A 25890-nucleotide genomic window follows, 5' to 3' on the forward strand; every position below is an offset into this window, starting at 1 on the left:
GTGCCAAGGGGGTGGCTGGGTGTTTAGCACTTTTGCCTCTCAGGAATGGTAGGTCCCATCTAGGTGGAGTTTCTATATTTTCCTCTGTGCATCTCCTCCAGGGTCTCCGGTTTCCTCACACTGTCCAAAAACATGGAGGTTAAGTGAATTGGCTACTCTCAACTGTCCTGGTGTGTGTGTGTGTGTGAATGAATGCCTGTATGTGTGTAAGCCCAGATATGAATAGGCATTAGGTCCTGGGTGAACCCCACTAGTGCCTGATACAGTCCTCCAGGTGGGCAGTCATTCTGTGCACTGTGCACATTTAGCTGCCAGTGTGTTGATTGAGTAGTGAATGGAATGGTGTTCTGTGTAGTGTTGTTTGTAAAGCATCCTTGGGTACTTAGAATGACTCTATATAAGTGTAACAATAAATAAATAAAATAAATAAAGCATCCTGTACTATAATATCTTTCAAGGGGAGGGCAGTGTTCAGCCCTCATCAGTCTAATATATTTCAATATAAATTGCTTACAAAGTCATCCTGGTTCTGCGAGTGAGGTATATTGTCTTCATACTGCTACAATGGTAGCACGGACAGGCAAGCTCAACAAAGCATAGATTAATATCATGTGGTTTCTACTGTAAGTAACCTCCAAGACATTTATCAGAATCCTGAAGCCGGCTGTCACAGATTAATGGCCCTACAAGGACAGCTGTATTGCTCTGAGGGCTTGGTGTGAAAGCAATGATTGTTTGGTAAACTTGGATGATAAATGTCATTTGGCAGCTTAGCTAAGCATACCACCATAAAAACTGCCAATAGTTTCGGCATGACGTGGCCCACCGTACCTCCCACAGCTCCTCTGACACACATCACTGCATTGTTTATTAGGCTGGAGCCACAGCCCGGCCACAGTGGAGGAGAGAAAGAGCTTTTATGATGCCTCACATGGAGCCGAGCGCTGATGGATGTTTTTCTAAATCTACAGGAAGACCTGCCAATAGTCATGAGGGGCAAATAGTGCTGAGTAGGAATAACACAGAGGAGATATGCCGCGCTGCCGCCACAGCACTAGGCATCGCTCCTGCCCTCATTCATCTCAGACAAGCTCTCGCCATGCGCTCCTCCTTCCCCGAGAGAGAGAGGGTGGGTGGAGGGAGGGACAGGCCCGGCCCCAGGAGATACAAGCGGTATTAAGATATGCTGATGCTGGAGCTTACGCAGTTGTCGCCGCTGTGTTCCTGCTTGAAGATTTTAGAGAAAGTGTGATTCTCATCAATGACAGCTCAGCTGAAGTGTACCTTCACATTGGATTAAACTCCTAGTTGTTCAAGTTGAAAGAATTCTGTACTGACAATGACTTAACAATAAGGTGTATGTTAAACTGGAATCAGTCAGCAGGGGTTTTTGTTTCCACATAAATATCCAGAATTAATCTCAGCTTATCTTATTGTTATATTGAGCTGATGATAACCCCACCACCCAAACTCCCAATTTGGTCATCACCAATTCCACATGTTACCCAGGTCCCCCTCATGCCCACAATGCTACTAAACTGTGAGCTGAGACACTGCAGCTTTTCAAACTCCTGTTAACACAATAGCATTAGACACACTAGGAGGAGCACACTATCTACACATTTCTGGATTAACCAGGTGCTGAAATAAATAATACTGTTGTGCACTTGACATACTCAATACATTCAAAACTTCTTCCTGCACTGGTGGTGTAAAGCCCAATATTCTAAAAGTCTTCATTAGGTCAGCATGGGACTAGACCCTCAGAGCTGGTTTAACGGCATGAGCAGCAGGAATCACTGTGCACATGTTCAATACACTTTCAGTACTGAGCTGTGGGCCATTATCACACAGAGCAAGCAATAAGAAATGAAAGAATTACACACATTGTTTATGGTGTCATACTCAGCTTAATCATTCAACGAACACACACAGAACCCTCAGGATCTACACAGGTCTCTGGATCATCCGAAATTATTAAACAAGGTAATGATTCAGTTCCATTAACACTCTTGCTTTCATTTCTTCCTTAAAGCCATAGTTCATGATTGTAATAAAAAAATTCAAAAGATGTTTCCAACTCTCCAGTCTGCTTGCATACTCGAAGTCAGTCTAATGAGTTTACAAGATCCCAGTGTCTGTAAATGAGTAGAAAAATATACAGCCTCTGTCCGGTATGCTTTCTTTCTATCTCTGCTCATGGCAGAGGCATGGTGTTTTTTTTAGACAACAGAGACAACTCCAAACCTTGAAAAGCACAAATCAAAATGAGAATTGCTTTATTCCTGCTTCTTAGTTGGGTAATATTGATTTATTTTGTACTTATTCCACTTAAGGTGGAAATGTCTCTAAACTTGGGAGATGGCTGACTGCATTACCAAAACTCCAATTGGGCAACTCTAGTTACAAATGAGTTCATGGGAAAACCAAACAGTGAATAAAAACATGTACAAACAACTGTTTTTGATAGTAGACACACCACTGATTTTAACTAGCAGGCTGGAATCATGATGAAAGCTGAGGGAGCGTTAAAGTGTCCTACAAAACAAAGGGAAAGCAAGGCCATGGATAGCTGAAGGATCTAAGACAGGCTGAGGAATGAATGTTTGAGTATCTCTCAAAGAGAGGACAAATACTTAGATGCTTGGGTCACTTCAGATCTCATATTTTACTAAACTGTAAATCTGCCCCTGGCCCTAAAATATTTGCATAAGTGTGAACTAAAGAAACACAGGCACTTTGTCACAAATGAATTAGACAGCAGTTATTGAACCTCACCTGGTAAAACTAATCCAAAAAAATCTGCCAAAGCCAACACTGAGAATGTTCTTCAGAAACAAAGTGAACTGGTCCTAACATGAGAAAGGAGTCATGATTAAGTTGCAGTACGTCCCTTGGTAACAACATGCTCACAGAGGGGTGTTTACAGACATCTATAACCAATTAATTACAGACTAATGACAGACCAGAATGGATGCTCAAACAAAGATACAACTGGGTCATTTGTTCAAGGTCTATTTAAATGTGAACTAGGATCAATAGGAGCCTTGAGAAAACAAGTCGGATTCTATATAGTCTTCAGTATCAGGCAACCTGAGGAAAGCTGTTATCCAATCCAGGAGCCTATGCATAAGGAGGAGGGAATCTTTGAATTGAATGAGGTAAGCAGAAGCAGGGTCATTACATGGTCCTTGAATAATGTGAGAAAAGCCTTGACCCAGTGCAGCAAAACTAGCAGCTTATTCAACAAAAGTCAAAAGTGTCCTCATCAGCAGATTGTTACACGGGCCGCTACCCCTACCAATTAATAATGCCTCCCTACTCTTCATTCTCCCAGCTCTAACCCCCTGGGGGGGCCGAACCAAGCTTTCCCCATCTCTTTCAGCAACAAACAAGGAAAGGGGCACGAATTTATGTAGATGCCTCCAGTGAGGGACGAAGGACTCAAATAAAGAGGAAGGTAGGACATAGGTCTGGGTAACAGACACGTGGGAGGTCAGCAGTGACCAAAAGCGTGTGTTCCAGAGACAATGTCAACCCAATAAAGCTCGCTCGTGCGACACTTAATTTGCACCCATCGATTTCCTATTTTCAATTATTAATTCTAATTAGGATGAAGTGGATGGTGCCAGGGGCCACGGCAGAGGGTCGATTGACGGGGGGGTCGGACTGGACTGATGGAGGCAAGAAATGTCCCAGTGTTTGTGGGAGGGACAGCAACCTATTCCACAGACTTCGAAAAGCGTAGGAAACAAACCACTCATACAGTCTCTGATTCTTCACTGATTTGCAAAGCAAATATAAGATGGTGTAAGTACTTGAAATGTCTTTGTAATATGTGGAGCTTTTTAGAGTCAGAGATGTGAAACGATTTGAAACACTCATGTGGGGGTGTTATGATGGTAATGCTGATCCTGATAAATGTTGATCTGGCCAGAAATTTGTCCAGAAGGGGGCAGCACCACACATAAGGTCTCACTTACAAGCCCAGATATACCACCACCACCACAGCCAAGGCCTAGTAGACATAAAGGTGACAGATTACATATAAGTAATTGCTCTGTCACCAAGCCAGAGAATGTCCCACCCCTTTCCCTGCTCTTCTCTGGATTTAAAGGTGTGAGCACAACAACATCAACCATGATGCATGACTCTATATGCATATTCAACAAGAAAAATGGCCACCAATTAAGCCCCATACAAATTTGATTACTCCTTTAATTGACTTTCTCTACTCACAAACAGATCAAGGATGTGTGGATGCAAAACACACTCGTCATGGCTGAACAGAGTATTAAACCCCCAGTGTGACATGGAAATGATCATGTTTTTAAGACCAGGAAAACATTGGAGAACACATTTTAAGGTGATTCCTGTAATTATGCACTGAAAACAGGTCAGTGTGTGTCAGATCATCTGATGTCGTACTGATTGGAACAAAGCAAATTCTATATGAATGACATTACTGCACTTTAAACATGGTTCTCCTTTCTCGAGTCTCCCTCACTTCCATTTTGTAGCAAAACCTCTTAAACACGTATTCAACTCAGAAAGGCTGCATTGTTTGTCAGGAGTCACACTCTGAAACCTTGAAACCATTTTTGTATTTATATATGATCCTGTCAGTGTTTTTTCTTTTATCTACTCTCCTTATACAACTCCTTTAAAAGCGTATGTGTAGGCAGAGCTAGACAAAACAAATAGCTCAGCATCTCACTACAACTGGTCTTATGCAGAGGAATGAATCCTATAGCTTGCTGTTTCCTATGAGAGTTGTTTCTTCAAGTGCTTTGCTCAGGCACGTTGCATTCTGGAATTCTTGTCAAAATATATAAAGTAGACAACAGGACCCTGAAGAAAGCAATGCTAATTCCTACAAGAACATAAGTAGGATAGGAACATGCACGAATGATTAGCCAAAGCACAGTCTTTCTGACTAGAGTTGTCCACAGACCCCCTTTAGTGACAAATCCTGCACTTCCATGGTTGCACCTGCTGGAAACGTGTAGGGATGAAGAGAAAACAGGCTAGAGCATACATCATTTTCTGGGTCAGCCTTTGAGTCTACTGAGCATAAACATGTTGTGCAGGTGCTTGGAATATCATATAAGGAATATACGAGCATACTCCGAGGACTGGACAAAAATAGAAGACCATTATTGGAAAAAGGCTTCAACAACACCACAGAAGATTTTCTCTGACCAGTAAATGGCCAGTCAATGCCTGATTATTTCTCAAAAAATAAACTGACAAACTGAGGTGTTGAATTATTCTCATACAAATGCCAACATGAGATCAGCATGTTCTTCACACTTTCTAATTTTAATGTCATCATTTCAACTAGTATATGCTGATTCTGGAGAGCTGCTGTCATTATACTCTTCACTTCCACATATTATCGCTGTCCAAAAATGGAAAAGCCTTTCCTTTCAAAATGGCAAGGTTCCAGGAAAAGGCAAAAAAAATATATTCTTAATTTTTAATGCACGTTAATATAAAATATTTCATTTATGTCAATTCACTCTAGTACATTTATTATTCATCCATTTCTCATGTACTCACAAAATACAACGAGTAACGCATTCATTCATTCATTCAATCAATATTCTGTTAAGGGTCACTGTGGGTTCAGAGCCTACCCTGAATCATTGGCCACAAAGAAGGAACATGCACTGGGCAACTACCGACATCTGTGTTTGGATTGTGGGAGGAAAGCCACAATGACACAAAGAGAACTAATCAAACTCCTAACAGAGAGTGACCTGAGGCTGGGCCCGTGAGGCTGTGAGAGAGCAGCACTACCTGTTGTGCCACTATATTGCCCACAGTGAGCAACTGGGTGTGTTCAAATGATGAAGAAAAAATGGAGATAGATGGTTTTATTTGGACAGTGAAAATACCAAGGTGTAAATCACACCAACAACAAAGGACAAAGGAAAAGCATATGGCTGTTTACAGGTTTGCTCATAAATAAACATTTGGTAAAACAATGGGTGAAATAGTGCTAAGCAACTTTTTAGACAACAATCTATAACACTCACATACCACGCGTCCACACTCAGGTTTGGGTAATTAGCTTTTAATGATCTGACATTATGCTAATGCTCTTTATGAGGAGATCAATCTTGGCGGAGGTTTTTTTTTTTAGCTCTCCGCAGGTGGCCGTCTGCCCACCACAGTCGAGGAGTTCAGACGTGGAGGACAGACCAAGGGGACCACCACTGTAATGCTCTGCCAGCCAGGGTCAAAATGCCAGTGTCTATCAGTGACTGCTCTCTGAACCCGTGGGCAGATCCATTAGCACCCATCACTCGTGATGGATGAGATCACACAAATACATCGTCAACTTTATGATCAGTGTAGCTGTGTTTATAAATATCACTATTGATCAATGTCCAGTGATACGCAATGAATGTGTGAAAACACACAAAGGTCAGTGCTGAGCGTCACCATAATTACTGTGAAACCCTGAAAGTCTCAGAGGGGCGAGAGCGCAAGGTGATTGGACCAAAGCAGGCTCCACAGGAAGAGTGACTACAAAATTGTACACATCAGGCTTGCAGCACTCTCCTGCTACACTTTCCCACTCCAGCACCCTCCAAGAGCTGCCACTTAAATATGGGACACATTAAAGCTTCATTTCATGACTGACTGCAATTTGGAGAGTGGCAGTAAAGGGGTGGACCGTGGCCGAAAGGAGGCTTTTGGAACAAAGCGCCAACCTCACTGGCCGCCTTCTCTAGATCTGAGTGGCCACATGAAGTGGCTGCTGTGTGTCAATCACGACTGTCCCTCTGCCTCTTCATCAGCTCTACAGTCACACACAGACCCTCCTGAGACCACAGACCTCTCCTAAAAAAAAGAAAGAAAAAGAACGGAAGATAGAAAAGAAAAAAAGAAGCTCGGCAAGTTCATGGTGCAAAAATTATCCAGAACGAACCTCAGGAGCTCTGAATGCAGTTTTGTTCTCCACTCATCTCTGGAAACTTGCCAGAGCCTATGAATTATTCCTGGGGATTCTCAAAGTCACAGTGAAGTCAAAGGTACACAAGAGTGACTCACTCAGAAATCCATTGTGTTTGTGTGACTGGCAGTCAAAAACAGACTTAAAGGGGGGGAAAAAATGGGGAAAAAAAACCAGTGGTGAGTGCTTTGCTTTGCTGGAGTTAATGGGTTAACAGAACAGCTGGCAATCATGGAGCCTTCAAAAAAAAAAAAAAAAAAAACGAAAGAAAAAAAGATTTGTGGTGTCAGTAGCGACTGATAGAGCTGCAGATGTCTGATGAGAAGACAAATAGAATGTAAAGGAGAAAATCTCATTCTTGTGCTTCCACGTCTGTGCTGGAGTCTAGCAGCGAAGGTGCCTGTATTGATTCACTGAGGGGAGATGCTTGTTTTATTCCCCTGTTGGACAAAATCAGTTGATCATATCTAAATGTCCAAGAATTAGTCTGAGTCTCATAAGCTGAAATTCAGTTTATAGAAAGAATATAACATGAAATAAAAGCAATCGATGCTGGGGAAGACACAGTAGACAAGATATTTACAAAAAAACACATATCTCAGGTTTAAGATGTTTCTCAGGTCAGGAGTTTCATTTAGAAATAATATATTCCAAAAAGGGTTTCATAGATCATCTGAGGCATATTATTCTTTTTGATATGGCGCTGAACTAATGTCAAATCTTGCCTAATACACACTGCAAATAAAACCACCTACTCTAGAGGAGGCCTCCAGAATGACCTTGTGCTCTTGCAGCATCTCGTTAAATGCAGAGGGCATTACACTGCAGCTCTGACTCCACTGCCACAAATGCATCCCATCATCCGCCAGCAACTACATTTCCTGTAAAACTCCTCTTTGATCCTTATCGTATAGATGCCCTTTCTCAGACTCGCAGATCACAGACTTCATTCCTTTGTTCTTCTTATTAAGCCTTAGCGACATGATAGCGTCTCTGTCCCTTTGGCTTTTGCTGTTTCCTCCGTGGCAAAAGGCGGGGATTTAATTGAATTCCTAGGCTTTTAATGTCTGCATTAAGATAATCAAACCAGGAGAGGCTTGAGTTGTTTATCTTGACCTTGGAAGAATTAGCAGGGCCACATTCTCCAAGATGCCTGTAAGTCCCCAGAAAAACACCAGTTGTATTTTGCAGGAATTTAAGCACAGCTTAATCGATTGATGAGCCAGCCCTAAAGGAACAGGGGCTGATGCATGGAAGGTAATTTTGACTCTAACTTGCCCAAGAGGGCTGTAATTTCTCTTCTAAGCTATGAAATACTTTAAGGTAAATGAATAAAAAAAATAGCTTAAGAAAAATTAAAAAATAAAAATAGCAGCAGGTAGTGTCGCAGTCACACAGCTCCAGGGGCCTGGAGGTTGTGGGTTCGATTCCCGCTCCGGGTGACTGTCTGTGAGGAGTTGGTGTGTTCTCCCTGTGTCCGCGTGGGTTTCCTCCGGGTGACTGTCTGTGAGGAGTGTGGTGTGTTCTCCCTGTGTCTGCATGGGTTTCCTCCGGGTGACTGTCTATGAGAAGTGTGGTGTGTTCTCTCTGTGTCCGCGTGGGTTTCCTCCAGGTGCTCCGGTTTCCTCCCACAGTCCAAAAACACACGTTGGTAGATGGATTGGCGACTCAAAGGTGTCCGTAGGTGTGAGTGTGTGTGTGTGTGTTGCCCTGTGAAGGACTGGCGCCCCCTCCAGGGTGTATTCCCGTCTTGCGCCCAATGATTCCAGGTAGGCTCTGGACCCACCGCGACCCTGAACTGGATAAGGGTTACAGATAATGAATGAATGAATGAATGAATTAATTAATTAATAAATAGCTTATGACTTTCACTAGTTTAGTGAGTGTGAGTATAGAGAAACATGCATGAACTGAAATAAATAATGGATAGAGGTTAATCATCAGTATATAAAGCTTTCAGATTGGTTTTATTTGAGCTCGCTAACGGAAGCATATTAAGATAGATGTAGACATTTGTAGCAGGAACGTCTTTTGACCAGCCCTTGGGCGCTCAACTATAAACATTCTAGAAAAACAATTAAACTCTCTACAAAACACACTTTCCTTGAGAAATGTTTGTCTGATTTTGCAGAAATGATAACCGGGTTAATACAGTCTATCATTAAAACACTGAATGAGTCGGCCCTTGTCCTTAATGATGAGAAAACAAATCATCCTCTCAACAGCCTCCTTAGGAGGATTGTGTAACGGCAGACAGGGGAAGAGTAGAGCAGAATTCTGAATAAAAGCCCCAGTTACCCTAGGGCCCCTAGCACAATTTGATTAAAAGTTTGTTTTTCTTTGCTCTCCTCGCAAACCAAGGGGGTGCGTCGATGCAGCACTGACAGTTAATTGGACTTGGCAGGACCGGGAGTTCATTCGTCAGCATTGTGTGGGGCTTGCCTGTGAGGAGCAGGACAATCAATGTCCCCTAGGACGGCCCGTAATCACTGCAACACTGCCATGAAGTGCGGGGTTAAACATCAGGAGTTTGCAGGTGCAAGAAGATCTGAGGGAGACTGCAAATACAGAACCCCCTCCTAAACCTAAACACACACACACTCACAAAAACTCTGCCCCACAGTGGACCCAAGGACAGCATAGAAAGACATGTGGAGTAAGCCCCACAACATGCATCACAAACCCACACACGAATAGATCTTCCCTACAGAGACGCTACAAAAGCCTGGAGTAGATTTCATTCTGGCCTTCTGGTGTTCCACAATCTGGATCTACTAGAATTTCACCATGCCATTTGGTCAGTCCTGATTCTCAACAGCACGACCAGCTAATACTTTCCAAAACTGCTTGCATAGTGGCACTAAAATTCAGCCTTCTGTTTGGCACTGCAGCATATATGTCCCCATAAGAAATCCTTGAATCTCCGAAATGATAACTTAATATGAGCAGAATATGAGCAAATTTTTCCCAATCATTCTTAATGAGACATAATTCCATGTCATTTTAGACCATTTCTGTTGGTCAGTTTGTTCTCAGAATGTAAGTACCACTCAGAATGTTTTAATATTAATTAGATACACATCAGACTCAGGTGAGTGTTTCTCACTGCTAGCTGTTGATCTGTGTGTGTTTGTGTAATGTTTGCTGTTGGTCCTAAATTGTAAGACCTTGATTTTGAGAAAAAGCACAAGGAAAACACAGAGGATTTTAATGACAGTGAATTCACATTCATCTTTAAACAACTCAAATATTTATGAATAACCTGCAAATTAAGTCGTCTATTCTACTGCAGCCTTCCCAGAGCAATTTCAACATAGTTCAGGAAAATGTGTATTGGATAATATTCATTTAGTCATTTGAAAGGTATGTCATTTACTTTTCACGGCCTAATCGAAGCCAACAGGCTTTTGAAGGATGCTACGTCTCCACCAGCGGAGGGCTGATTCCAGCTCAGCTGTGCAGCAGGCCCAAATATGTACGGAGCTGTAGATGATGGAACATTATTCAGTAGTAAATAAGGACTAGCGATGATTGGTGGGAGAGCATTATAACACAGGAGTCAGTGACCTGTGAGCAGGGAGAGATGTATAATAAGAGAATCCACACCCTGGCTTAATAAAAAACAGAGTCTATCTCCAGTACCCTTCAGTAGCCTCACCTCATCATAACAAGACCTCTAGTGCCATCAGCAATTGCAGCCACGGAGCTACAGAATTAACTTCTCGGCCCTCGCCACAGCGAGCAAAGGGATCATCAAACGTAATGATCAATGAAATAAATTGAATCCTGTAGTGCTCAACTTCATAAACATGGAAATGGACCACAAAATCAAGGGTGACTCATAGACTGTGAAATGACCACAACACAGCCTAGCCTTACATTAGTATGCGGGCAGCAGCTGATAGCAGTGCTGTTACAGCATTTCGGCTATTTTAGACCCGCTAACCTTCTCTTGAGGACAAGTTATAGGGCTTTTTAATGCCCTTATTAAATCACGCTAACTAAAAGCTCCTGACATAGAGGAGAATGTTCAAGAATCTTTGCTTTAAGTGTAATGGCACTACATCTATGAGCTAATGACAACCGGTGGATGGAAGCACGGATGATATCTGTATAATCACCAACGCCGCAATCATCATCACCATCACAGTCACCCCCTGACATCAATGTGATCTCTCTGAATTCCAGTTATCACAAAAAGAGACTGACTGCACGGAACATTACTTCACAGCACATGGTAATAAAACAAAGCTATACTCAAGAAAACGTTCTTCCCCCAGTGGGCTGCCAGGGACTGAGAGGATTATGAAACATAATTTAAACCAGAAATAACTGTGCACAGGTCAACGCTGAAAGCATTTTACTGTTGAAGCCATTGCAATATTTGATTTTATCATGTATAAAAATAAAAGATAATATTTTGTGGATTATGTAAATGTAATACTGTATTTATTTTTTAAGGATTTATGCATAAAATGCAAAGCAACATTTATAACTGGTTCTGTCTCCAAAATCTACATTGTAATAATGCTTTATGTAAATTACAGGACATTTATGATACTATAACATTTACGATTTCCTAGATTACATTATGGTATTTTATTTTGTTTTGAAATCATTAAGTCATTCTTAACAGTTTGCTACTGAAACTGAAAATATACTACACTAGAATCCTCATAAATCTATACGAGAATAAAAAGAGAAAAGAAGTATATTGTTTTAAATACCACATGTACACAAAATGTGGGTGATTTCCCCAAAATAAATAAACATTTTTAAATGCAGCGGAATGCATTCGACATTATAACAAAGTGAGATCTATGAAGTAGATGGTATGTATGGTTTACAACAGAGAATTTCAGCCAAGGTTAAGTTCAATTAATCCAGCCAAGATCCAGAACATAATATATAACTTTCATTATGATCAGCGCCCTATTCTGTAAATTAATTTACATTAAAATAACCTTACAGTTGTACTTAACAACTAAATGTCAAATCAAATTACACTTTCAATTACATTTCAAACATAATTTTAAGTAACATGTATGCAAAATGATACTTCCTGTTCTCATTTCAAGTAAAATTTACAAATAAAACAATGATTTTGAAAAATAAATGAATATGTAAATAAAGTCCCTAATGACTTTTGTAGTTTTACTTTACTGCTTTCCCATAACCAGCAAGCTGACTGGCCCTTATGCTAAAGGACTGGACTTTATCCATAAACAGAATCCACGTTCAGCGTTATGAGAACATTTCAACTGTTAATTGTTCTCTTATATTTAAAGTTTCTCGTTTTATCTCACACAACACTGTCATCTCGAATGTGTCCTAAAAGAGCTTTTATCATGTTCTTTGGGCTATTTTTACTAGACCCAGGACAGCGTTGTCTGGAGCCCTGCCCTGTGTGTGTCACTCATTTGAGTCATAGTGCTCATCGTAATGCACAGATCTGATTGGCCGAGTAGCCTCACGTGTGATATGGAGAAACACATATGATTAGTCTGGTCATTTCCTGGAGTGCTAAAACTGAACTGTAATCACTACAAGAGTCACACAACGCTCTGTTCAAAGTGAAACATCTCTTAATATTTCATCAAGGTCCAGGTCCGGGGAGGACGGCGTCTGGGTCCAGACCCGGACCGCGGTCCATCTATGTGTGACTTCTGATTTACAGGTTTCTGGTGTAAGAAATATCATAATATTTCACACAAGTAAACATCATCTATGTCAAGTAAAGTATTGGAAACTCAACAATGACCTTCACAACAATTACTCTTTGTTGTTTTTGTGATCCTTTGTTTTGTTTAATCTAATTGTACTCATATAACATTAGACAAAAATGTGCCATAGGATTACAATGATTCTGATTACAGTTACAGCTCCATCAATATGTATGCCATGCATGAACTCTACTAGACTCATGGACTGATTCCGAACGGAGAAAGGGTCTCATTTTGACCCTCATTTTTAGGCTCAGAAATGGAAAAGTGATTGATCAAAAATAAAAACTAATAGGACACTCTATGCTTCTGTTTCACTTAAAATGTATTCAAATGGTGTAATGACCTGAATATGGAAAATTAATCAAAAAATTTGAGTAGACAAGACAAATTATTCATTTAGGAAAACTTGGTAATTCTGCCCTTTCCGGGATTGGATTTCTGGATTTACTCTGTGTTTTGTGCTGTAGACTGGGCACAGGTTTTGGCCCATTATGAGTAGTCAGTTAATGAGCAGCATTGGGAGCAGTCACATGCTCCACTCAGCTCCTGTGTCAGCCAAATCAAACACTAATACAGTGATTTATTCAACCAAATAATGTAAAACAAATCAGCATTTCCCTAACCACAGATGGACATGCATACACGATAACTAAATGAAAGGAAGTGCTATTGTTGCAGCAACTTCTTTCTGGTACTATTTTGCACCCCTGATATATTGCCCATTCATTCCTCATTCTGTTGTGTGTGGGTGCCATAGGTCAGCCAGGGGATACAGACAAACAGTGATCCATGAGAGTTAGTGGTTTTAACAGTAAAGACACGGCCCAGGCAGAAGCTCGGGCAGGTTGCGGGGCTCGAGGGGCTTGGTGGGGCTCAGCTTTGTGTGCATGAGTGTGTGGTGACTGCAAAATTACACACACGCCCAAAAGATGTTGACCCAGAAAGGCCAGGTGGGCCTCAGGGCCGGCGGCTCGTGTGGAGTCTGCCTTAGGACCCCCATGAGAGTGCCTCTGACAGGCTGCTTTGATTCATCAAAGTGAGTGGAAAAGCCAGCATTGACTCTGATATCCAATAGCAGCATTGCACTTTGAGCTGGAGCCTCTTACTGTTGGGCTTTTAAAAAGAAAACACTGCATGCACAAATCTATCAAGTTCAGTCTGTGTTATAATGAGGTATCCCATTGATTAAGGCGTGTTTTGTTTTGCACGGGTGCGGGATAAATGACTGAGGCTTACTGATGAGACAGAGTTGTCACTGTGCTTGGAATGCACAATTACAATGAGCGATCAAGAGCTGGATTCTGTCACTTACTCTCTACTATAGCTCCTGTAGGTGACGGCAGGGAGGGAAACACACACATGCACACACACATACACATTCACACACACAGAGCGAGAGTGTGAGAGAGAGAGAGAGAGAGAGAGAGCAAGAGAGAGAGAGAGAGCAAGAGAGAGAGAGAGAGAGAGAGAGAGAGAGAGAGAGGGGGAGAGAGAGAGAGAGAGAGAGAGAGAGATGTACAAACCCACTGCCATCCCCCAATATCTCTCCCTCATACAGGACTTCTGAGAGAGAGGAGAGGGTGCATCCCACAGCACTGTTTCAGTACAAAGTGTGTGCGTGTGTGTTTGTGTGTGTAGAGAGAGAGAGAGATAGAGAGATAGAGAGAGAGAAAGAATTGCAGCACCAGAGACAGTGGAGCAGGATCATCTGGAGAGCAGACGGAGGGGTGAGGAAAGGGGAAAGAATAGAATGATTTATTAGAGAGAGAGAGAGAGAGAGAGACTGAGAGAAATTCCCTTGTTCTGCCCTCTGTAACTGTTTGCTGTCTTGCTAATTCACATTGTAGATACATATTCATCCAACACACCTCAATCAAGAGCTGTTTGTCTTTGCTGCAGCAGGACCCTCCATACTAGGAAGGATTTAGTTTTTAGATATAGGAACATTACTGTGAATATTTGTAGGCAGTCAGCCACTAACACTAGTGAGGTCAGAAACTGATGTTGGGTGATAAGTACCACGTCACCAACACCACTCAGATTCATCCCAAAGTTACTGGATGGCGTTCCATCACTCCAGAGTTACTCCAGTTACACCCAGCACTAAGGATGATGAGATAAAGCTCATATTGAGATACTTAAAAGCATAATTTTTCAATTCAAGCTTTTCTTCAATAGAGTATGCACAACTTGTGCATTTGCATATTAATTTGTATATTAATCATATTGACTATTTCGCTCATTTCAGTTCAGCTTTAAAAACACTATAAAGCATGATCAACCTCAATGTTTAATATATGGCAGTGGTTCCCAAACCTTTTTTTTTTTTTTTGCAGTGCCCCCATTTGTATATTAGAATATTATCAAGCACCAAACACACAGACACAGAGCTAGCAGTGCTCCAACATGCCTCATCCATTTGCCTTGCTGTACCCCCAAAACAATACCTCCAAACACCTCATTATGGGATCACCACCATTGGGATAAGGCATGTAAAGCAATGAAAACGGGCTGACATACGGGTACTGACCCCTTTCACTGTATTGTGGAATGTTAGACTTCATTAAAATGCATTTAATATTAACACTAATCAATAACAAATATGAATATATTTTATAGATATATTGTCAGATAATTTTTCCCAAAGCAGTAAATCAAAAAGGAAAAAATAAAGCATTTAAATGTGTATGATTTGCATTGATGTGTCATTCTGCATTGATGAGAAGGTGCGATCCAACTGCATTCATTATGGAATGTGAAAACTGATTATAATATTTTCAATACATTATGTGCTCTCTTTTTTTGGAGTGCACAATATATAATAAATAATAAAATATATATTTATCTGGCTATTTATCTGGCTTATATCTGGCTATAAGCAAAATTACCAATATTAATTTAATAGAGCACTTACACCTTTCCTAAAATCCTGAATCACACAGTTCAGAAATTTACACTTTAACATAAATTCAATACCTCTCTCACTCACTTTCTCTCTCACTCTCGCGCCCTCTCTCTCTGTGCTGAGGGTTTGGAAAGACACCATATGTGTGAGAGGCTATGTTGATGAATGGGGCGTCCATGAGCAGGTGAGCTTCCTTATGGGTCCTCACTGTTCTCCCCTCCCTCAGCAGTCCTCCACCCACTCTCCCGCAAAGTATCATCTCTGAAACCTTCCGAGTGGACCACTTCTATTACCAGTCATTAGTGTAGTGTACATGTGTGCCTATCAGCCTGATGAGCGGCTCCCATGCAATCAGGCTAAAAGGACTTGTGGATGTCTGATAGCATCATAATACATACAACAGCATATTGATATGAAGAGTAAAGATTAGAGAGGATAGCTTTCGCATCTTAAATGACTGATTCTGAAGGGCACCGTACTCATAAGAGAAAAACACACTTGATTTCCACAAGAAGAGGAAGTATAACCTTGAAGACACAATAGGCTCATAACAGTAAAGTTAAGTGGTCCACTTCCATATGATGACTTGGGAGTTGGTAAGACTACATTATTTGCATCATGACATTGTATCTGATACACATTAGGCTAAAGAAAACACAATGCCCTTCAGCTGAACATCAGTGGAACAAGGGGCCACTTGTTTTAGTCTGTCACAGATGTAGCAGCTTTTTTTTTATAGATGAAGGAAATTATACTCATGTTTTCAATGCTTTTCAACTGATCTTGGTGTTGTTTTTATACTTTGAATTACTTTGTTACATAAATACGACGGAGTTTTAGGGCCACAGCATTGAAAAAAAAAAAAAAACAAGATTCCGAGATTAAAGTCAGAATTCTGAGAAAAAAAACTCGGAATAATTCTGAGAAAAAATCTCGGAATAATTCGCTGCGTATAATGGAGCAGACACAGTGTAACAGAGTAGAACTCAGGCGCCCACAAGGCTCCATCGTGTTACGGCTCAGACTCGTACAAAAAAATTAAAGCCTTTATGCATCTCAGTCAGGGGCTGCGTCATGTCTTGTGAATGCGTTTAATAAATAATTCATGCATAAGGCTTTAGTTTTTTGTACGAGTACGAGCCCTGATGTGGAAGAGAAGAGTGTTTATTCCTGAAATCTATACCATAGCATAACTTAAGCAATACATGGCATTCCACAGTTACACTGTGGCTGCTCCATTATACGCAGCGAATTATTCTGAGATTTTTTTCTCAGAATTATTCCGAGTTTTTTCTCTGAATTCTGACTTTAATCTCAGAATCTTGTTTTTTTTTTTTTTTTAACGCTGTGGCCCTAAAACTCCGTCGTACATAAAAGCAACTTAAAGGCAACATCTACAATTGTAGCTCTTTGGTTTCTTTACGTTCAGAAGCTCCATATCTTTTAGGTTGGAATGGTGTTTGGTGTTGAGAAGAGAAAAAGGACTGTTGTTAGTACGTGGCCGAAACTTTGGAAAACTTTTCAGAAAGTTTTTATTCACTCACCGAATTACGACAGAAACTCATTTGTAACTCAAGTTGTTTATTATCACTTTCTGTCTATGTTTACTTTCATGCAGTGAGTGCTCTCCCGAATATAGAGTCAGGTTCAACGTAAATAATCTGAAACAGAAAAAATAAGTTAATATTACCCACCTATGAAGTAGGAATAAAGCAATATCCTCATCTGTTTGAACAGATGTTTCAACGTTTGATGGTTTCTTAGCAGTCTCTCTGTCATGTGCAGAGAGAAGCCTAGTGTGTGTGACCAAGCCCTTTTTTTTTGTTTAAGTGTTTCTTTGATCACAATCATGAATGTCACCTTTAATTCTAAAACTAGCCAGGCCAAGGATCACGCATTAATGACATGTTAATGGAATAAATCATTAATGGCACTGATATATTCTAATGCCGCTGACACATCTCCCTAGTCCCACCCTTTAAACCATCTAAAATGATGTCCTAAAGCCCAGCTGCTTGTGCTCTGTATGTTGACATGATTGACTCTTCAACTAGTCCTCTCGTTATTACACATCTTTTAAATAACTAGTTATTTCCAAACAATGCTTATTTGTTTGCCACCACATCATTTACATTTAAAGTATCCATTACAAGCAAAGACATTGTTGGCCAGTCCTAGATTACACTGAGCATTGCTTTTTGGAACACTATGGACAAATCAATTTTTACGTTTCTAATTGAAGAACAGGGTTAAAGGGGGTCATTAAAGAATGCAGATCAGAAGATGGACTATAGTCTGTAATTTAAGAACTACAAAGTGAATCTGTATGGTCAGTGGAGCTGTTAAAATGCACAATCAGTGGAGAGACTCGTTTTCATGTTGTAGTTGATCAGTTTCACTGGATGCTGGTGATGAAAATAGAAACTTTGTTCACCCTATAGAAACAATATATTTTTCATGTGAACCCTGTTTTCACGTTACAAAAAACCTTGTCACAGAATTACGGAATGTACAAAAATGATAGTTTTCTCTCCACTCCATTAAATACATTTATCTTGGAGACTGTATCAACTGTAAAGTGCAGTGTCACATGGTCCTTCTAACTGACACATGACAAACATCTCATGTAACATAGTCAGCATTATTTGGCATGAGAGGGGCATAACCAGAATTCAGCAGCTGGCGCATTCAATAAAACAAAATCTGTTACATAATATCCTTACCTCAAGTCGATCAATATAGAACTTCTTTAGCGCTGCAAACTTTCTTCTGAGAACTCCCCGAACCCAGCACGCTCTCTGCTCCTCCAGTCAACTATTAATTCTCAAGACTTTGAACAAATTATCAAATGGAATCAAGTCCTGTTGCCAAAGCACTGGAGATAAATCTGAGACAGAAAGCTAAAGTAGAGCATTTGAGCCGAGATAGAGTGAGGCACCTCGGAGTGAGATTAAGGAATGCTTGGAGCCAGCATGTCTGAAATGGCAGTGACCTTGTTGTGCCTTTTTTGACATTTGAAGTTTTTCCAAAAGCTGTGTCCAGTCTGGAGAGGTCTGTGCTTGGACAGATGTTGAGTCTGCAGTGCCTTTGGGCAATGGCAGATGTACGTCCAACAGGAACAAACCAATAAACAAGCAACTTGCTCACCGTCTTTCTCACTCTCTTTCAGTTTCATGGTTTATCCTGGCCCTCCTCTCTGCTGACCCACATACAAAGCTCCTGCTGAATGCTGCTCCACTAACTCTGGCCGTACTCCTTTGAAGCAACTCCAGATCACCAACCCAGAGCTTGCCACTTCAGTCTCACAGCTTGTGCCACCTAAAGCAGCTCTGCCATTCACAAACCCATCATTGGCAGGGCTTACTGCCCCCTCCCTACACACCCTAACCCCTCCTCCTCAATATAGAGTGTCGCCTACAGTCCACAGACCCAAGGACACACAGCTTTATTTCACAATAACACCTCAACTCCACCACAATGGTTATGGAGAGCCATGCTGGCATCGCTATTTGTCTCTGTTAGGCTGCGTGGCCCCTAAAGTGATGACAGAATCCACTTACCCCTGAATCAGTAAAGCTCCCTATCAACCGTCCATGAGAGGGTGAGAGAATGAGAGTGAGAGAGAGAGAGAGAGAGAGAGAGAAGGAAATTTACAGTGAACGACAAAAAAACATGATGCACCATTTATGTGCAAGGGAAAAAGGGGGCAGATTTAATTTAAAAATTGGCACTCATTCCTCATTTCTGCAGATGAAAGCTCGTAAATGAAAAGGACTGGCCGTGTGCCTGGTATGGAAATATGAAGGTTATGAATAATGCTTTGGTCTCAATCACCAGGTCCCTTTTTAATAAGGCAGATTAGCACTGCACCTGCATGGAGAAACACATGGCCACGCTCTAAGAGAAGCTCATGAGCTCTCGAGGGAAAGTCCACTTCCCCTTGTGTCCCCTTCAGAGTGGCCTTTGTCACAGAACAACAGTGCAGGCCACAAGCTTCCACATCATATGCCGTGGCCATCGCTACAGAGTCAACGGATGATTTACAGAGCGTTAGTAATCATGGAATGGCTCTTTTGTTAATGAAAATGGCCAATAGATCCTATATACCACCGAGGAACCAGTGTTTTCAGCACCCATCATTCATTGGTAAATATTTGTAGAGAAAGAAGCAAATGAACAACAGCAAAATCCAAGCAGTTCAGCAATAAGACTTAACAAAGTGGGTCAAGACGTAGGCCATGAATCAATATCCCAGATGACCTGAGCATGAAAGAGCTATACATCAAGTTGGATTTATTACTGGGAGAGACAGAATGGGCTGCTAAACTCTTTAAAGTTGATGAATAATTACTAGCACTTCACTACACTAATCAAAATAATTATATAATAACATATTTAAAGACATAATTAGTTACACAATTAAGTAAATTCACATTTTAGGGTTTTCAGGTTCATGTCTGAACTTCCAACTTCTTTTAGCTGGTTTTGATGACGCAATAAATACTGCTTCAACCTTACAGAGTATTATATTATCGTATTCATGTGTCACTCAATTTTAAAGTTTTAATTTACTTCAATTTCTCATTAATGTCACAATCAGATTGGAATAAAACATATATATATATATATTTTTTTTTTTGCTGGACCGCCTACCGGGCCAGACTAGAAGAGGCAATTTCGCTTACTGACTGACTGACTCCTAATGATAAAATGCGCATTCGCAAATAGGAACTGTTAGTTCAGCCGCATTTCACAAAGAGAGCAGAAAAATAGTTCCCAGCTGGAACCGAAGAACAGTAGGTTCTTCAGCGTGATCTGTGACTGAATAATTGGAAATTAGACAGGAACACTCTCCGTTTGTGTGTTTCTGGGGCTGCGTTGGCCAGAGCCATGGCTTGGCATTGGTTTGTTCACAAGCTCAGCAGGATGGCTCAGAATTCGGCAACATTTACACAAGTATTATATCTCACAGAGTGAGGGGGACTGTTGAATTTGTCTTATTTCGCGTGAGAGTGTGTCTTTGTGCCGATGAGACATTTTGTGGTGTGTTTATATAACTCCATAAAATTCATGTGTTAATCATCCATTCATTATTTGTAACCCTTATCCAGTTCAGGGTCGCGGTGTGTCCAGAGCCTACCTGGAATCATTGGGCACAAGGCGGGAATACACCCTGGAGGGGACGCCAGTCCTTCACAGGGCAACACAGACACACACACACATTCACTCACACCTACGGACAAGTTTTGAGTCACCAATCCACCTACCAACGTGTGTTTTTGGACTGTGGGAGGAAACCGGAGCACCCGGAGGAAACCTACGCGGACACGGGGAGAACACACCACACTCCTCACAGACTGTCACCCGGAGCGGGAATTTATTACCTGTCCTCCATATTATCTGTACAACATACTCACATAATAAAAACCACATGTAAACAAATAAACACCTCTGTCACAATGGCTATATGGCGGTCTGGCAAAACTAGGCTTGCCTACTTTCTCTATGCTCTTGTTTTTTTTCCCCCTCAAATCCCAAATCAGTATTAAACTATACGCACCCCTAAACATAAAAGACATTTTCTTCCAACCAGACATTCTCTTCCACTTATCAAACACAAAATGTAAAATGGACTTACAGTTTACAGTTTGCAATTCTGAAAGAATGTATGTGTTATGAGTATCCAATTAATGAGTATTGATTTTGTTATCGCGATCAATAACTGTGACTTCTATGACCAGTGATTATGTTTACATGCAGCCTGACAACCTTCTAATAAACAAACTATTTGCGCCATTAGAATTTCTATCCAATTGGATAAGGTGAGTAACCCTGTAATTAACATTTCAAACAGAAGTATGATAGTCATGTAAAGCCCCATATTATCTGATGCATTCACCATGGTGAGAGCCAGGAATTGATTTACAGAGAGAAAATGTATACATCAAATTAAAGATTACACATCGCTAGCAGGGTGGGTGTCTGTAAAGCTTGCAATAACTATCTGTTTAGACATGTATGAGCAAACGTCAAGTGAGTCTGAGTCAACTCTTGACCAAGGATACTTAAGATCATAAAGGTTGAGTTGAGTCAGTTCCATTTTGTTTGAGCCTTCTTGAACCCATAGTGAACGTTGAGAGACAGAACTTGGTATTAATTACATATCTGTTTCATTATCACTATGATGTGTACAGTCTCTACAATTATTTTTAAAACAATCTAATCCTAAGCCGCAGCAGGTAGGTGTCGCAGTCACACAGCTCCAGGGGCCTGGAGGTTGTGGGTTCGATTCCCGCTCCGGGTGACTGTCTGTGAGGAGTTGGTGTGTTCTCCCTGTGTCCGCGTGGGTTTCCTCCGGGAGCTCCGGTTTCCTCCCACAGTCCAAAAACACACGTTGGTAGGTGAATTGGTGACTCAAAAGTGTCTGTAGGTGTGAGTGAATGTGTGTGTGTTGCCCTGTGAAGAACTGGCGCCCCCTCCAGGGTGTATTCCCGCCTTGCGCCCAATGATTCCAGGTAGGCTCTAGGACCCACCGCAACCCTGAACTGGATAAGCGGTTACAGATAATGAATGAATGAATAATCCTAAGCCTTTATCTATAGCTCTGATGCTGTCTTGGTAAAAAAGAGAGAAGATTATATTACAAAAACACTGGTTTAATTTAACTGAGTCTGAGAAGTTGATGCAATGTCATTGCAGGCTGTAAGAGTCAAGAATTTTAACCAGAGTCTAGTTTTTCATCTAACTAGACTCACATCTGGTTACTTGCAGGGTGCAGGTGAATGGAGTTGTTACTCTGACAGCTGTGTAGAGTGTGCACATAAACATCTCAGCAGCAATCTATAAATGGACCGAATTAAAGTGGACTGGTGAAAATCTCTGCATGTAAACATACCCAGTATTTTTGACTTACCTGTTCGCAATGGACAGAGCTTGCTGATGTCAGGATGTTCACCTTCCACGTTCTGACCCTGAGGAGGAGTAGTTTGTTTTCCCTCCACACCCATGTTACTCTCCACACATAAATATTGAAACAGTCAATACTCCCAGCCATCCCTCTCTTTCTCCCTTTCTCTTTCTCTATCTCTCTCCATCTCAGGAGCCTCTTAACCATTCAGCATTTAGTTGATTGAAGAGTGAATAATCCAGCTCTCCCCTGGAGTACCCCGATTTACAGTCATGGAGGTAATGCCCGGGCAGGGAAATTGCTTTATTTCAGCTGTGAATTAATGCTTCCTCACTGCATCTATTTAGGCAGGAGACATCTCAATATATTTGATGTATATTAATTCATCATCTTTTATCCACATGTTGCAGCTGTTATTAAATATTTATGGGATTTTTATTTTTTAGTTTTTTTTAGTTGTGTTTATCACATTACATCTCCTGCATGTATTCCAACTATACCTATATAAGTGGCTGAAAACGTGACTTTGACCCCAAACAACCATGTTTTCAACTAATAAACAACATATGTTAATTGCCACATTTAAATAAGCTTTTGAGAACTCAAGGACCATGATGTTAACCCTACATCAGGGAGTTCTTATCATCCAGCCACTAGCCTCATTCCCAGGTATATTGTAAACATGTTCGCTTTCATGCTAGAACTTGTTCTGGCATGCTAGGAAATCTCTAAAGGAAAATAAAACCACCACTGGGCACTTTATAAGGCTTCTGAGTAAATGCAGCACCGTGGGCTTCCTCGCCATAGCTTTACTGTAATCACTTTTTGACCTTTAGGAATGTAATGCAAACATCATCCTTCATTTCTTAGTTTTTAAGTGTGATCTACTGTTGTGGTCTGAGTTCTTCTGGGCTTTGAGATTGCCGTGTAAAGGGTTGAATACCATTGCAGTGTAAATGTGATCGTGGAGAGTTTTCTTCCTGCGCTATTTTCCCTGTAATAGACCAAGAGCTCCAGCAGGCAGGCCTTGGTCTCTGGGGACAGGAGCAGGCATTACAGTGAGAGTGAGAGGGCCTTAATGAAGTGAACTGTGCTCTCAGAGTTAATGAGAGAGTGAACTCACCACTGGAGCAGTCCAGCCCTCCCCAGCCTGGCTCACACTGACATGTATCTGGAGAAACGCAGCGGCCGTGGGCGCACTCCTCAGTGCACAGAGCTACAAGAAAGAGAAAGAAGGGCACAGTGGTCAAACATACACTACTCAGAGACATTATTGTCTGTCAAAACAGAGTTTGCAGAGAGACTCCAAGATAGAAAGTACATGGTGGTATTTTTACCACAAGTACTGCAGCCTATGTAGTGAGGCATGCTGGGTTAGAAAACACTGTAGCTAATTTGTTGTAGGCTTTAGAAGTCAACTGTTATTATTTATTGATATTTACATCCACTTCTGAAATTACATATTGGTTGAAGTACAAAATGAATATGCAATGCATATGCAACAGGTCCAAGTTAAAATAATAATAAAAAAATAAATAAACCTTCACCTGGGGTTTAGCCAACTAGGGGCACTCAGAGGGGCAGAAGTCCTACGCTGTCTGTGATAATGTAATATTATACAGGTTAAACCCAGCCCCCTGAGGTCTTGCATCACATTAAACAAATAAAAAATGACAGCCATAATGCTCTGTTTCATCGGCCTTATATAAACACAGTACTACAAGCTCAACTGTTTCTGCAGACACTGGAACCTTGCTAGTTCTTTTGCTTGGATAAATCCTGTACTAGAACAAGCAACATAAGCGCTAAAGCTGCCTATGCTAAAGAAAACAAAAAATACTGGAAAACAGTGATAAAAACATTCCACTATTCATTAACCCCTGTTATCTACTTTTAGTTGTGTAAAAGGTAAGCTGCTGTTTAATTAGCCTTTACCACCATGGTACACTGTCAGCTGTTATAGTAAATAGGCAATTAAATAAAAGATCAGCAGGCCAGTGCTGTGTTTAAAATATATTTTTTCTCTCTCTGGTTATGGCAGCCACCATGAAATGGGCTAGTTGGTGGTTGTCAACTTCACTAGAGGAATGTCTTGGACATATATATATTTTCCCTACTTACCCTCCCAAGCTCTAATCATGTCCATTTAAAATAAAATGTTGTCTAGGCCAAAGGAATGTACATTAACTGTTCAGTTATTTCAAATAAAATAAATCCTCTTCTTTTTTACAAACACGTTGTATAGATTCACAGTTAAAAAAATCTGCACTTTCAACACTGTTTTGCTTTTTTACAACTAGTATTCAAGTTTTATGACTGAGAAATACTAAATATAAAATAACAGCATATTTTCTCAACACCCACTATGACAGCAACAGGGTAGAACTCTCAGAAATAACAGCCGTGAATCCTCGAAACAACTTAAAAGCAGGTGAAGTAAATAAATATCAAGGTTGGCCATTTATCAAAGCTCACTGTCCCCTCTTAACACAACAGTGAAAACCCACCCCCACTGGCACTTTCATTAAGTGCTAGTTCCGACTACACATTAAGCACTAAAAGATTCTGTTAGAGCTGGAGTCTTTGGTCAACATCTCCGTTTATCACATGCGTCTCTCTCGCTGTGTGTGAAAGGAGCCAACGTAAGCACAGGCAGCAGCAGAGAAAGGAGCTGTAAATCCCTTTAAATTTGATCAGGCTGCATTCTGCCCCCGCCGTTGGCTTTAATGCCCAGGCCCCAGCTCCATTTACCTAGTGTGCAGTTTTCTTGATCACTCCTATTGAGCAACAGGACTGCCGATTGATTGGCCGCAGGCATTGGTATTCCTGGTCCAGCCCCTGCTTTCGGTCGGAGGTTCGGATTCAAGCTGGTAACAAAATGACCTACACGGAGGTTTCACCATGGCGACGACTTTTTCCCCTCCATTGCTGTTGTTGATTTTTTTCCCCTCATAAGACAGGGCATCACAATGAAGAAAACACAAAAAAAAAAGTAGGGGGACAGTCATTTGGCATGAATAATGTTGAGACAATGAAGGTCACCTGGCCAGCAGGACTCTAAGAGACATGCTCTTATCTAAGGCAGAGAAAAGTCAGGCCCCAAAGCTTCTGGAACAATCCACTTTGATTGGAATCAGCAGTGACTCTCTCACAAAGTATGAGCGGAGGGGAGGCTCTACGGCTAGGGGTTTCTGCATAATGAGAACGCTAGGGAAAAAAGGCAGGGCGGCCCATGCTATGGCTTGTCCTTTGTCTTTGACTTTGGAATATGCAAAGGTTTGGTCTAGCAACCAAACAAATTAATGAGTTTGGTCAACCATGTTGTTGAAGAAAAACTGATGAAGACGCCTCAATAATCAGTGAACAGTGACTCTGAATAGAGCAATTA

At 41.1% G+C, this 25890-nt stretch overlaps 1 protein-coding gene across 3 annotated transcripts in view; it reads right to left on the reverse strand.

Annotated features, from left to right (window-relative positions):
• The window catches only part of megf11 (multiple EGF-like-domains 11), a 147742-nt gene that overhangs the window by 65294 nt on the left and 56558 nt on the right, over positions 1–25890 (reverse strand). For all 3 annotated transcript variants that reach the window (XM_066684558.1, XM_066684559.1, XM_066684557.1), the window contains one exon: positions 23626–23718. In XM_066684558.1, the coding sequence (XP_066540655.1) occupies positions 23626–23718 (93 nt within the window). The remainder of the gene's footprint in view (positions 1–23625; positions 23719–25890) is intronic.

This window comes from Hoplias malabaricus, chromosome 11 (assembly GCF_029633855.1).
Source record: "Hoplias malabaricus isolate fHopMal1 chromosome 11, fHopMal1.hap1, whole genome shotgun sequence".
NCBI classification, from domain to species: Eukaryota; Metazoa; Chordata; class Actinopteri; order Characiformes; family Erythrinidae; genus Hoplias; species Hoplias malabaricus.